The sequence below is a fragment of the Pleurodeles waltl genome, chromosome 3_2 (genome assembly GCF_031143425.1).
Source record: "Pleurodeles waltl isolate 20211129_DDA chromosome 3_2, aPleWal1.hap1.20221129, whole genome shotgun sequence".
Classification (NCBI taxonomy): Eukaryota; Metazoa; Chordata; class Amphibia; order Caudata; family Salamandridae; genus Pleurodeles; species Pleurodeles waltl.
The window spans coordinates 188,798,637-188,814,355 of NC_090441.1; the positions used below are offsets into that span (position 1 = coordinate 188,798,637).

At 43.8% G+C, this 15,719-nt stretch overlaps 1 protein-coding gene across 1 annotated transcript in view; it reads right to left on the reverse strand.

Annotated features, from left to right (window-relative positions):
• The window catches only part of CNPPD1 (cyclin Pas1/PHO80 domain containing 1), a 45,654-nt gene that overhangs the window by 20,455 nt on the left and 9,480 nt on the right, over nt 1-15,719 (reverse strand). The window contains exons 2-4 of the mRNA XM_069227143.1: nt 12,957-13,059; nt 10,116-10,197; nt 4,254-4,374 (exon numbers count right to left, since the gene is read on the reverse strand). Coding sequence (XP_069083244.1) covers nt 4,254-4,374; nt 10,116-10,197; nt 12,957-13,059 — 306 coding nt within the window. The remainder of the gene's footprint in view (nt 1-4,253; nt 4,375-10,115; nt 10,198-12,956; nt 13,060-15,719) is intronic.

A 15,719-nucleotide genomic window follows, 5' to 3' on the forward strand; every position in this document is an offset into this window, starting at 1 on the left:
TAGATTTAAGAAGCAACCTGTCCCTTGGACACGTAGATTATTATTATTATTTTTTTTAATTCCACACCCCCGGGAGAAACGCTGGCACGCCCCCCTGGAAAGGGCATTCGTAAGCAAGGCTCTGAGGGAGGCTTTTGAATCAGAAATGTGATAGAAGTGAAATCTGCCATAAACCGGATATCTGACATACAAGAAACTACAAACTCATTCTATAATGCATTTTGCTTATTTTACACTAAGAGCTTCAGTTTATGTGAGAGCATCATTCACTCAATGTTCAATGACCGGAATTTGAAGTAAGACTCTCCAGGGAGGAGGTCTTTCCCCCTGGACCAGACAACTGCCCTAGCTGGGAAAGTCCAAGTGAAATGTGACGCATCAACAATGTGACTGGCACAACCACTACCACTTTCAGAGAAGTTAGCATTAATAACGTGTGCTAGCTGGCGTTTACAAATGCATAATTCATGAGAAAAGGCAAGGACCTGGTGAACTATAAGGAAAAAGCCAATTGCTCGTTTGTTTAAGGGGTAAACAGGTCTAAATCGCATCTCGCCTTTGCAGGACAAAGAGCTGGACCCATTTCACTGAGCTGCAGCTTTTATTGTTCAATGTTTCTAGAAAATAGCTTTGCTTGAGCCTTTTCCAGATCAGCTGGCACCATGTTCCACAGTCACAACCTCCCTAGATCAGACCTACACAGGGCATGGCACACCACAGATTTTAGCAGATTAAGTTCACAAACAGTAAATGGGCGCCTTGGCAATAGTTCAGGAAATCCCTCATCTAGCAAAGTCAGGCTAGTACGTCCTCACTTCGACATCCTCCCCAGACAAGTAATATTTGCAAATTCTTAATAAAGCGAAGAAATTGAGGATCTTGGTTGGAACTGCCTGAAAACAGGATTATAAAAAAAAAAAAAAAAAAAAAAAAAAAAAAAACAGTAGCCGTGACCAGTAGCTGCAGGCCCCGTTTCGCTAGGTTCCCATGATAGAAATACCATATATCACACACACACTTTGGTCTACCTGCTTTTTTAATGCTTTCAATGGTCGGCCAAGGGACACTTCATGTCTTATAAAATGCATAAGGTGAGTATTGACTCACTGTTTATATAGATACCTTCCATTTGAATATGTAATTGCACGAGAACTGAGTGTAATGGAACAGTCCGAGTCTAAAAGGGCCAGCCAAGGTTTAACAGCAAGGCAAAACAAACACAGATTTTGGGACAATAAATGTCTCTTGCATGGTGATGGACTGCCCCCTGCCCTGAGTGGTCCAACTGCAATGACATCTGGCTCCCCAATGCTGATTTCTGTTGTCATCAGCAAACAGAGACTGTGGCCCTTCTCACAGATTGCTGTCTTTTTGGATTGGGAGAGGCACTCAAAGCGCTACCATCATAGTGGTGAAAGGCCACTGCATTTAGCAGTAGTTAAGCAGCACGAGTGCAGTGGTGGCAGCATAGCATGTCGTGATCAGTAATAGTGAACAGGGCCTTTTTACATCTGTAACAGGACTGAGGACTACAGGCTCATTAATTTAAAGCTTTGCTGGAATGTGCTTAACTCACCCTCGCCTACAGCGGTTTTTGTACTGTAGTACTGAACAGAGCGTGTGTGTGATGTGTGAGTTAGGTGTCTGTGTGCCTGTGAATGGTACAGTACAGGGATAATGCAGTGCATATATGACTTAATGCATGTGCAGTAAGGTTATGCTACATACATCTACTGGGTGTATGTGTGCCTGTGATTGACAATACATGGAAGATTCTGGGTTCCATTTTGGGAGGCCCAGGACCGGAGAAACCAGAGGAGAGGAGGCAAAGGAATCCCCCTAGATAGACGTGTATTGCTGCATTCCTGTAAGCTGAGTGGGATATGATACTAAGTGCATGTTTTATTATGACGGAATGACACTCAGTAGGTTTACAATATAGAGACCACACAATTGGTGGAGTTTTAGAGCAATGGCAAGACAAACAGTGTGGATTTAAGAGTATAGAATGACATAAAATATTTCCATGGTGACTAGACATCATATGTAGGTTTAGGGCAGTGGTCTTCAAACTTTGAGGGGCACCTCTTGTTTGCACCCCAGAGCACAACCACCATACTACTGCCCTAGCTGGTTGAGCCACAAGTCAGCATCTCCCAAGACTGCGCTCTGTATCTTCACAGTTTACTTCTCATGTAGACTGAAAAGGTCCTGGAATTTATTAACCTGCTCTATCCAAACCCAGTTTCTGGCTTTTAACTCCAAGGATGGACTGAGAGCTGGCACACAGATTACTGTTCACTTGTGCAACACTCGAAGTCATGCTCAAGGATATCACATAGTGGCACCAAGATCCCCGCCTTCCACAATACAAACTGACTTGACTATACACCAGGGACATAAGGCCTTGATCCATGCCCATCTCATCCCTACCACATGTTCTGCAGAGCAGGACGTCCCTGCTCCCACTGACCTATTTGCACTCCATATCAGAGGCAGGAGGCAACCGATAGCAGACCCCTTTTCTCCACCCACCTACTTTGTTCTCTGGCCTGTGTCTTATGAACATATTGTTCCATAGCTCCCACTCCATTACAGAAAACACATCAAAGTTGCCACCAGTGCACATGGTGAAGATCAACCCTGCTAGAGTGCCGGTCTGTGTGCCAGTGTTACTTCTCAAATGTGCCATAGCAGCTTGATTTGTCAGTGAAGCGATAGCGTGTCAGGGTGTAAGTTACTGATTTAGTTCATGACTGTGTACTATGCCTCCATTTACTGTGGCTGCTGCTCACTGTGCGTTCTCACTTGGGAGGGGGTTAGAATTTTAAAGACCACGGGTATGGAACCACATCAATGCAGACAAGAGGAGGATAAGGACCACTGGAAGTTGTAAATTTCAGGCAGGGAATGTCTCAGGAGGGGAGGGGCATGGCAGATGGCAAAAGTGTGACGTCTTGGGGGCATTCATAGACTAGAGGAGCTTCCTCCACCACCCTGAATGACTTATTATTCACTCTCTGAACTCTAAGGTGTCTCCAATGGGTAGCTCTTGAACTAAGGCAGCTCTCCAGGTACCTGTACATAGCTCTCCTGTGTGTAGCCCAACCCACTAAATTAGAAGCTTATATATGGCTGAACTAATAGGTCTATAACAAAATCAAAAAGTGAGTATTTGACAGAAACAAATCTGAATTTTTGTAACTCGTAGTAAGCTAGTTGTTTGGAGAAAAATGGTTGAATTTCCAAAATATTTTCAAACCCGATAATTCAGTGATAAAATGACAGGTGCATTTAGGAGACATATTACTACTGTTATGATTACCCTGGTGCCATGAGCATCACAACTATGGCTGATATGCATGAATACCACCAAGACACCCCAAAGTGTGTTACTGCTTGCAACCCTGGCTGATGCACTGCAGTGATCACTGGTGGTAAACATGCACAGGGTGGCCACTCGCCAGGATTCTGATTAGACATAAGTAGCTCTGATCACAGGAAAGGTTAGAGACCCCTGCTCTAAATGATCTCATCACTGATGTTTCATAACCATGATATGGTGTTCAGTGCAAGTTGGTGTTTATATTGTCAGTAACTCAAAGCACGATTCAGACCACGGAAAACTGATCATGTAGGTTTAGGACCATAGTAAGATAGTCAGTGTCTATTAGTGGCCTTCAGAGGCTTTCAGTAGCTAAATCAGACGAGTGAAAAGCCTTGAACAAAGGCATTAACAGTGCTCACATCAGCAACCGTCTGTGTTCAACTGAAGTCTCACTTTGAGGTCTTCAACTGATATATAAAATCCTGCATCGCAAAGACTCCCACGGATTTTTAGCCTAAGTTGGGCGAACACCACCCAGTTCTAAGGAAACCAAATGGCAGTAAACCCAAGGGTTAAATGCAGCGCTCCATACAAATGAGCATTTGGTGTCCATCGATTAACACTGCATTTTTTATTTATTTTTTTAAACCTCAAGAAGTTCATCATAGTCCTGCAGCCCCCATGTGCCAGACTCTCCTTTCCAGGCGCAGTGCATTCTGCAGAAGGGACCCAATCAAATGTCCATGAGATATCCAGTGCGATTGTTCAACTCCAGCTTTCCTCTTAGTCAACAAAACATCCGGAATGGGTAAAAACGGAGCCCAAAAACAGAATATGTACACAGCTAAGCGATGAGATTAACGAAAGAAAACAGGTGATGAGGCAGGCTATCTTTAAAGTGTCACATATTATGTGCTACACTTACCATGGAGATCAGAAAGAGGTCAGAGGACGAGATCTGCTGCAGATACTCAGGATTTCGGTGCCGGAGTCTTTCAATGTAAACCAATGCCAGCATCATGGAGCATGGGGAGATACAGGCCTCACTGTCAGATAAAAACCACACTATCAGGAAAGAGCACATAGGTACCTCACTGAGATAAGAGCAAACACACAGGTGAGGGGGTTTGGAGCAAGGGGGGAAATAGACCCCCTGAGAGATTATCGTAACAGTGGTGGGAGGAGGATCACACAGCACACACCAATAAGGGTTAAAAAGTTCAGAAACTACTATTGGAGATTAAAGACTGCTGGCATAGAGGAAACAAAAAGGTAAGGAGAATGCAGGCCTTCTTGAACAGGACAGTGGTCAAACCATACCATAAAGAGAGCACACTGCGCACAACCAACAGGGGAGAACATATATCATGTTTTCAAAAGATGGAGCACAGGCTATTCATAACCACAGCCCCAGTGGTATAAGTGAAGCAGAGTTTTGTCACTCCAAAACACATACATACATCTGTTTAAGGGATGAGACTGCACAAGTTGGGTCTAGGAGACAGCTGAGGGCAGTCACCACCCAAGGGGGACTGCTGTACCGCTTTCATGACAGCAGAAAGCAGGGGTGTAGAGACAGAAGCCCTGGGATGTCTTAGAAACGCTGTGCTGCTTTGCCTTCTGTTTCCCCACACAATGAGCTCCAAACTAATTGCCTAGAGGTATGCCATGGTTTTGGTGTAACATTTTGAGATAGGGTCTAGCTCCAAAAGCTTGGAAGTGCATTCACAGGGTGCCCTTGTCAAGGGAGGCTACTGCCCCCTTACAGATGGCTGCAAGGCAACTGGCTCCATCTGGTTGCAGGTCATGCCCTTTAGCCTACACTCCTAAAAGAAAGGCTGCTTACCAGCCCTGCCATATAAAATTCAACCAGTCCGCTAAAAAAGGAGTACTTGACTTTTTAGGTTTCATCTATGTACAGATATAGCCATCTCTTGTCAAAAGACCTATTCTGTACAGTCCCTATAATTATCTGGAGTTTGGTTTAGCCCATTGCTCATTCGCCGTCAGCTTTCTTGCTAATCTGAATGTCTTACTTATTACACAATGGCTTTCTTTCCCCTTCTCATGTTTGATCCTCCCGTACGGAATAGGTGTTTTACGGTGTTTATGACTGGTAGCCATTTTAGAAAGCTTTTCTTTCAGAAACCCAACTTCAAAAATCAGAAAACCCAGGTCAAAATGGCCAATCATTCATCACTTTCTGCCATTACAATTTACTACTTTTCAACCCTTCATAAAAATATTTGGGAATTCATAACTTTACCCAAAATATTCCAGGACTGGAGTTAAAATGGTAATTAAGCCTCCTGGAATATTTGGGCAAAGTTGCCATTTCCCCAAATATTCTAGAACTTGCAAATTTGACCTTCCAGTATCCACCACGCTCACTGCTGCCCTGAGGGCACGGTTCAGGGCAAGAAACATGAAAGAGTGCATCATGATGCGTGAGCAGCAATCTTACAATTGTTTTTAGGCCACATTCCAAGATGCCCACTAATGCATCCACAAGCAACTCTCCACTGGCCATTTTTATTACTCACTTATGTTTTCACTAGGTGTTATAAACAAACACTACTTTAGCCCTCATATTTTAAAGCAAAGGCCTACTGCCTTGCCAAGGTTTAATATGTAGTAAATGGAGTGCATGTTTGCTAACAAATGGTGGGCAAGTCAAGCAACACTTCAGCCTTGCTCAGGCCCTTCAAAATAGAGCCAAGCTGGCATCTAAGACACAGCTCTTTGGTGGTTTTGTTTAACTACATAAACTGCTAAGTGCAGGAAAGTAATGTATACATACAAGTGGACTGGAGGCTTTTCTGCTTAAATTGTTTTAGAAAGTTTAAACCTAGTATATGCAAGTGGAAGTCTGTCTGCAGAAGAACTCTGCACTTTAGTTTTGCTAACATGAGTCTCTCCTGAAACCAGTTTCTTTGTAAAGTTATGAAAAGTTGGTGATATCAACACAATCTAGTGTACTGTCTTCCCTTAACTGGGTACGTTTTTTTTCTACAAAGATTTTCTCTGTTACCTCGATTTAATATGTGCTGTGTATTTATTTTTACACATCATATTAATTAAGCTCCACAAATAATAAGACACAAAGCAAGGACCATTGGTGTTAAACAGGAGAAAGGGGATCTTCATCCAGTCACTGAACTGCACATGTAACGAGGGATTCTCAGGTTCACCAAACTGTTACTGAAGGGCAATTACTTAAGCTCGCCCTGTGATTCCTCAGAATATTTCAGGATGTGCACTATAAAGAAATCCCTCTTGCACATAGTTTAACGAACTATAACGCTGATTTAACCATTACAATAACTTAAGGATACATACGGGATACATGACAACTTACTTGACTCTGTGTTCAGTAATGTACTGTTGCGTAGACAATGTTATATTGTATTTCTAGTTTAACAATCAGGGAAACTGTAGTGCAACCAGTGTGCCTAGAACGAATAGGCTACCTTGATCCTTTCTGGTCAGCTTGCTCACTGCTTGCTTCAGAAAAAAAAAACAAAAAAAAAAAACACTCTTTTGGGGCAGACTTAAAAATTGGTAAGTAGAAGGTACCTTGGAGCGCCTTGGCTTCCCACCACAGAACACAGAGTGGAACAAATAAAGGTCCTCTGGCCACATGCTTCATCTGTTTGTATGAACTTATGTGGTATTATGTACTGTGAACCTAAATGAAAAGCAATGGAGCACTGATCTTGAAGACAATCGATACAGCAGTATAGAGCGCAACTTTTTGCCAGATCCAGGACCTTGCTGGCAGACCACCCGTTTGATGGAGGAAAAGGATCTGGGTACCAAGTCAAACTGTGTTGCTGCTACCGCCCAAGGGAAGTAGAATATGTATGGTCCTGTGAGGGGAAAAACAACCCTCTACTTCAGAAGCTACCTGGGACATTATACTCTTTCCAGTGACACTGTAGCTACTAAATCCAAAGGCTGCACCATTTGTCACTTTCGAAGCAAAGATAAGAAGCCGGATCTAAGGTGCAGCCGTTTTGAAAATTCAACCATTTCATGCAGTACACAAGGTTTGCCTCGTCACCTATTTGTCCTCTGGAGTTTGTGGGCTTCCAGAGAGTCCATGTAACAGCAATTTGAACTAGTCAAGCTGTGGATATATACCGGAGTCTAGCAGAATCCATGTTTACATATCAAATATCAAACAGCAGCAGAGGGAGAGTTTCATCAGCTCAGAGGGGACTTGCACTACACTAAGAAATGTCTCCCCACTAAATTGATATCCACATATGTGGATAGACAAGGGATTCTGTTATGGGGCCCTGGACAGACGTTTACAGTCAAGCGACCCCAGAGGGCAACAGGTAAAAAGGCACAGATTAAAAAAAAGCTTTACAGCCCGGAACTATAACCATGCTGTTATCACTTCCAGTCTACTCACAACCCAGCAGGAAGGAGACACACCCACCGACTCAGGTTGGTGGTTCAATTAAGGTGACCCCTAGCCAGCAAAGCTTGGCTCTGCTGATCTTCCATACAGCAAGCAACTCTAGTGTACCTAAAGGCTGATTAATTCACTGGAGGAAAAACAGAGAAAACAATCAGGAGAGGGCATGGTAGCACATTTGTCCAAAAGTCAGGCAAGAGACTTGCATCACACCAACAATTTAGGAGTGATACTGTAGGAAATCCACCTTTCTGCGTGGTCACCCCGGATCTTTCACCTTTTTGCTCGCTTTAGAACTGTGTGTACTTTACCCCCTGCTAACCAGCACTAAAGTGTTTCCCTTTAAACATGGTTAAATTTGCTTATTCCAGATTGGCATTTTTAACTTGCCTGCAAATACTTATATGTGGTGTAAAATGTACACCGAGTGCCTGAACATTAGGAGCCACTTCTAGACGGCAACACAGATTGCGCCATCCACTATACTGGTGTGCAACCATGCCTTCAGACCTAATCTGTGCAGCCTGGCTGTTGCAGTGTAAACTTGCAGTACAAACTTCTAAATAATCCTTTCTAACATCCCTTTTAAACATTAGGAAATCACCCCTATGCCGGCCTCTTTGCCCACAAGGCAGGGTGCATGGTACTTAAAATAGAGACATGTAGAAATTAATGTTACCATGGACCTACACAGAGAAGGCCATGAAAGCTAATATCACTGTGGCAGGCATAGCAGTTCTGTGTAGAAAGAGTATAGATTGAAATACTAATACTGATAACTCAGGAAAGGGAACAGCTAGAAAAACAAGCATTTTAAATGCAATGGGTCTCGCGTTTGCTCAAGTTAAAGCTATTAGCGTTGTTAACGCCTAACCAAACTTTACCTGCCACAAACTGAAAAGGAAAAGTAAAACAGTTTCACATAAGCGAGCCGACGGCTATCATGAGCGCAAAGCAGACCCACAAAAGGAAACAGAAGTTCGCTTGCAGTGAAACATATCGGCATAAGTGCAATTATCCATGTAACCGGCAAAAGTGCAAATATCCATTTAAAAGGGTCGATGTCATGCAGAGCGCATGACTACTGCCCAGCGAGAACGTGCTACATACGAAATAGAGAGAAAAAGTAGTCCAGAAACGATACCGAAAACATGGAGCCTCTTATGTTTTCAGTAGATGGCTGGTGCGCTCGAGGCAGGCTAAACACCAGAAAAGGTATGACGTATGAGTGCTTTTCACTAATTAAAACCAAGCGAATTTTAAAAGGCAGGCCCACGAACCAACCAAACTGATGGGCATGGTTGAAAGACCACAGAGAGATTACACCAGGGACAGAGCACTTTGTGCGTTTGACCATATAATGAAACTGCTGTTTTAATAGTTAGTAGAAATGCAGTTCATTTGTGAAGTCAGACTTTTAATACATTTATTAGAGAAAGTAACTTTTAGATTAGGTCTGAAATAGGGGTTAAATGGCCCCCAGTAGCAAATAAACCTCAGTGTGCAGAGATGACTTCGGTACGCCACAGAATATGAGGGTTGGGGCTTCCTTTTGACAGACCAGTGTCAAAGCTAATCCACTTCGACAGACCTGTTATCCCACATGTGAAATTTGGGGCACATCTGAAAGGAAGAGAACAGGATGCCAAGACAATTCTTGTGTATCCCCTGTTTGGTTGCTGAAGGACTCTAGTTTTGTCCTACAGACTTCTGTCCCTGGGTCTGCTGTGGTACAGTGCCAGTCACAACTGCATTTTCGCGTTATATGTGGGAGGACACTAGGGTTGTCATAGTACACTCCCTGCGCATGCCCTCAGAGCCCAAGTTCATTATGGCCAAAGAATTTTGTCATCCTGAAAACACCCCGATAGGTGGCATTTTGGACATGTTTGCAGTAAGGCAGATAGTAAATGCTGCAAAATTAGGTAGCGCTACCCTTTGGAACTTTCACCCCACTTGTTAGGAAGGGGCTAGGAGTTACACCCATCCACTAGTTAGTGACAGTCATAAATGTAGCATCGTCTTCAGAGCGCTTTCTGGACCTGCACAAGATAAGAAGAGAACTGGACCTGCAGTCTAAAATTCACCTGCTTCCTTTTGTACCCAGGGCAAGGAAGTGGACTCCAAGGGTCCGATGGTTGACATGCATGGTTACAGGGAGATAACCTGCAAGAGACCTTTTCCTGGAAGTACCCACTGACCAGTAGCAACTGGACCCGAGCTGGGACAATGTACAGTTAACATCAGGCCCAGAAGACAGCAATTAGATTCCCAGGCCAGAGGGCCCTCCTTGAACATGTGCAGCTGGCTTACTCTTGAACTAAACCCCTGGCTACTTAGCAGGGGCTGCCTGGGACTCACCGAGCAACATGGGAGGCATACTTCTTCTGCAACCGTCGGATGGGGCTGGGAGCATTCTTCTGAAGTAACTCCACCGCAATATCTAAAACAAAGGATTAAAAAAAAAAAAGTTACTCAGAGAGCTTTACAAACCAACCTCATCTTCATTTAGCACTTAGCCCATTAAAATAAAAAGAAACCAGCTCCGTCTTATAAACAGTTTTCTTTTTGCTTCCAACATGCATCAATATCAGACTCAACCAGCTCTCATTACCCCACTTTTGACAGGCTTTGCAAAGATTGGTTGAAATGAATACAAAATGAACCAGTGGAATATCAATCAGGCACATTTTTCAAAGATGAAACACTGCCTTTCAAAGCTCTTCACTCAAGTTTCACTTTATCGGAAACACTAAGCTGTGTCTGAAAAGTTAAGTGCCTTTTGTTCATTGGTGGTACTCGCCTGATTGTAATAAACAAAAGAAAATACAGACTATGTACAAAGGAGGATAAAAACGTGCTTATTGAGAAAAAAGTCAACGCTCAAACTGTGGGATTACTGAAAACCTGCAATCAGGAGTTCGTAGGTGCACACACAGATGGCACTGTAAGAGCCTACTAGCACGACCTGGTCACTATTACCTGTTAAACGACTTAGCGTGTGGAGGGGATCCATCACCTACAATGCTTTCTGTGGAACCAGAATACCCGACCTCGAATCATCACTAGAAGAACTGTGTGATGCTAAAAAAATCTTCTTTCCCTGAAATCTACCACCCGCCGAAGACTGGGTGCATCTTGACAAGTTTCATTTTTAGTGTTAGCACTACAGAAGAAAGGGCACTAAGAGAAGAGAACAAAGAATTAAGTACAAACTATTTAATTTGTCAGCTTCTAGATTTCACTCATGCCCCTTCAGTGCCGGCTCAGAATGTTTTAAGTAAGCTAAAACAGCTGGTTCTCTTGATATATAAAGACAAGTCCAGGCCAGGCCAGAGGCCAAGGTTAACAGGCATGTGTTCAACCCTCTGTGGATTCTCAGAAATAGTCTTCAAGTCTGAGGTTGAGTGGAACAGGCATCCATAGGGTGGACACTTATAGCACAAACTATGAGGAGCTAAAAAGGGGGGGCAGTACCGAAGGCCACATAACAGGGTTTGTGAAGCATCATTTCTACAAGCCAAAAATGGTTTTAATTTAGAAGGAATTTCCCTAGTGATACTTTCTGTTATATGGTGTCCAGCTTTGGGTTACTGTGTTAAGATCTGAAGCCTCATCAAGAGTACCTTGAGGAGTTCTGGAGACTTTCTTGTTTCCTTCAGACCTAGTCTGGTGTACTAGATCAATTTCTGGAGAAATCATCCACCGTATTGGTCCCCGCTAATCGTTTGGAGCATAATCGAAATGGAACACATTGCAAAGGAGAATGTATGCTTTGAAAACTCACTCAGAATAACATAACGTGAACGCGGTAGGGGCAGCATTATGAATGATAAAAGGTACATTATTAAAGGAACTGATTACTACCAGGAGATCTGTGGCCAAGTAACCTTGGCTCTATTCAGGAAAACAAATTTGAGAATTTTGCAACTGCAGTACAAAGTCTCCCAGCAGCAGAGGAGGAAGACTTCAAATCAGTAAGTAATTTATAAACAGGCCAGAAAGAGACACAGAAGTGCAGCAGCACTCAAACAATGCCAAAGCTGGAGACCAGGCCAAAGCGGTGTATGAAGTGAAGTGGGAGAGGTGGCTGGGCCCAGCAGTTCTTCTCATTACGCCTGGGATGTGAGGGCACGCCCACCTTCCTGAGAAGCGGGAAGCTCAAAGGTGTACAACACGAAACACCTAAGCCCACGAATACAAATATTTCATTCATAAAGTCTTTCTAACAAATGCAGAACCTTGTACACACAAGGAGGTGATCAATTAATTCCCTCTTTAATCAAATAGGATGAGTTCCACTTTGAACAGTATGTCCTGGCATCAAGGCTTACAACAAACTAATAAAATAATTTAATCTGAATATTCTTCCATACACAAAGTTTGTCAGGCTTTGCCCAAGGGGAGACAGGTTTCAACACCAGGTATTAACTGGTTGGGGGGGGGGGGGGGGGGGGGGGGGAGTAAACTCGGATCATCCCAAATCAAACGGCTTTGGTCCTATTTTACACAGAGGCCCGAATATAACCAGTGTGGCCCAGGTCCTGTGCTGCCCATCAAACACCAATGCTTCCTTTACTGCAATGAGCACCATGACAGTCACTTCTGGGCTGTAATAGGTGCCACTCAGATGCTTTGGCCGTGCTAGGGACTAAGCCACATCATGTGAAGAAATCCCTGACGTAACCGGTGAGTCACCTGCGAGAACGCTCCAGGTGAATGAATGGCACAGGTTTGCATGGACACGTGGCGACACCTCAGATGGTCTGGCACAGACTTGTCACGTGGCCAGAGAGCATTACACACAACGGAAATACCTGAGCACACTTTAGGTGTGATCTAATTTCAAGGTATTGCCCTCGAGCCACAGACAGGCGAGGAATACATTCCTGGATCAGTGCCCATAAAGTCCATTCTCCCTTAAGATAACCTCTTGCAAAATCCAGTTTTCTCAACCCGGTCTCTCAAACTAAAAAGATATATAGGGGAAATCAAAAAAATTCTCAGTGGGCTGACGGTACCTCTGAGTGGCCATCCCAATCATACTCAAAGCCAAAGCCACCTCATCATCCTAGTGGCCTTTTTAGAAGCCAATGGAAAAAAATCTTCTAGGTACTCTAGCTCTGAAGCCACAATATTTCCAACCACTTGCAAGCAAAGAATGCTTTGCTGCCCTCAGTAATTGCATTTGATGAGACGTACCTGCCACTGGGCTCGAGAGGTAGTCCAGGCTACAGTCCTTGTCCCATCCATAGTACAAGCGCTTCCGCACCCTTTCGCTCAGCTGCGGGTGTCCTGGCAGAAACTAGGGAGAGAACAGAAAGAAAGTTAGAGACAGCCCTCATACATACACTCCCATAAACACTGGTGTGGCTTCCACACTGGTGGCTGGCACACTGGCACACACACACACACACACACACACACACACACTACCCCTGGCCTGGTGGGCTAGAACATCTGCGCCAGGCCGGTCCATCAGAAAAGCAAGTAAGCCAATGTACATCTGTGACTGCCCTATGACCAAAGATGCTGGCACGAGTCAGAACAGCAGAACTGCATTATGAAAAGCCTTCTGCTGCGTAACTGCATGCTTATACAGAGACTGTTCCATGGTCATGTGCCAGAGGGCGTGCCTTCAAGCCTCCAGCTGTGTGATCATACGTGAAAAGCCAGCTGGCGTGGGATCGCGTGTGCTGGCTGCGTGAGAAAGTCATGGGGCAAAATAAGGAATGATGAAGATGACAGAAGGTTTAGTATTGAGTGGTGAAAAGTAAGGAACAAGAGAGGAGAAGCTATAAATTACACAGGTTGGGGGACACTGCATCCCATGAGATGCAGAACAGGGGTGGGTATGATGGGCTAAGAAGGGAATGGTGGTATTTACAGGAGAATGTGGTGCTAAGGGTGTCACAGGGGAGGAGAAACCTGATAATAGGAGGAAGGGATCATTTTAAAGATAAGGCATAGAAGGGGTAGAACTGAGAAGGGAATAATGTTGGTTGAGATTAAGTACAGTGTAAAAAGAGCGGGACTGTGATACTGCACCCTGGCTTTTTAAAACACCATTCTGCACAATTCCCGAGCGACAGCCTGACTGCACATAACATATGTAATTACCATGTTTGCCAGGACAGCATGGTATGGACAGACACAAACTCCTCTCAACGAGATTCAAACTGGCACCTAGCAGACTCCAGAAAGGCTTGAAAACGAAGAACAGATAGTTACTACTGTGAACTATTGCATCTACCCGAGATATTCGGAACAATGACCTGCAGATGTATCTGGGCGCATGCAGACACCCCTCCCTGCACCTCCTACCCAGCCTGTGAGAAGAGCTGGTCCATTGAGTCCTCAGGGAATCTTCAGAACATCTCTAAAGGCACTAGCAGTGAACTTGCAGAGAGGCTTCTCAAATACAAACGATGCACACCGGGAAGAATGTACTAGTATATGGTAGATGATCTCTCCAGCCTGGGCAGGGCTGAAAAGTGAGTATTTTATATAGCACTGATAGGCCAAAAACAGGTACTCAGCTGAATGGCACTCTTTTACAGACTTGGAAGGATGAAGATGTAGCTGTTCCACTGCAAATCAAACCAGTGACGTGCATGTAACTTCTCCAGCAGGTACATGTTTGTTTCATGAATCAGAGGTTGCACAGCTGTCCGATGTTTTTAACTCCAAGATTATGAAAGAGAAAGTTGTTTCCTAAAAGACGTCACACAGGTTGCATCATTGATCTCCAGATGAAATAACAGTGTTAAACCTCCTACATTGCGGTGAATTTTAGCTTTCTGAACGGTATTAACGTTCTACACTATCACTTCATTTCAGAATTGTAATTCTATTTTGATATTTGATACATAATTTAAAGCAAAATGATTCGCTAATTGATACTGCTACAAAATCGTACTCCTAGTATTAAGAAACAACAAAGTTGGTATTCTTCTGCATTAGTACTCTGTGAATAACAAACGGCTAACAATTTGAAAATACTGTGGCTGAGCCTAGACAGACGTCAGCTCCCTTATGTCAAGACTACAATAGACATATGATAACAGGAACCTACATTCACTTGTGATGTCTTTAGATCAAGTTGCCTATACGCTGTTATCTTGTTTTAGATCACATTTCTCAGTTAAAAAGTCCCATGACACCAGGAGTCGCTGGGTGTTACTGCAGCATGGCTGTCAGAAACAGGTCACGTGTTTTATAAGTGTCTGGGATAAGTTGATCCTTTTGCGTTGCTTCCCACGACTGTGCTCTTGGTCGCACCAAAAACTGGCTTACAAGACGCCAGTCATAATTTGGAATTAAAAAGCATACACTTTAGTAGGGAACATGTGACTGGGCCCAACTAGTAGGCTGCAGCCACTGAAGTACAACCAGCTGTTTGACTTTTGGGTCTGTCTGCCATGTTAGATAGTCTCTCTCAAATAATTCTGCTCTCTAGACTCCGATCTTGGACTCTCTAAAGAAGCTCTTTAGAACTTCATTCTTTTTGATGGATAGAACCCAACCAGTTTTTACACCACTGTTTTATTGCAGTCCATCTTTATCACGTGGAATATCTCACTACTCGTCCCGAAACCCAACATTAAGTAATGTATATATAGCCCTCTATGTTCAGTCTGCGCTTTTGGTTTTGAGACTGTCTTACGACAACCACCAAGATCATCCTTAGAACAACTATTCTCGGCAACTCACCAACTGCATGTCTGCAGTGGCCAGAGTGATGACAGAACTGTCTGACACTCAATGCCAAGAATAGAGCAGTCATTATCATTGGCAAACATGACTTACCTTGGTCCCCCGCTTGGTGGTCTTCTGAACCAGGAGGTAACCCCACGCCTGTCAGGTCAGCCAAACCGAAGTTTATTCGCTGACCAAAACCTGTCTTTATTAAAGAGATTACCACCCTCACAGCAAATTGATTTGCTACCCTGAGGACCTTGAAAG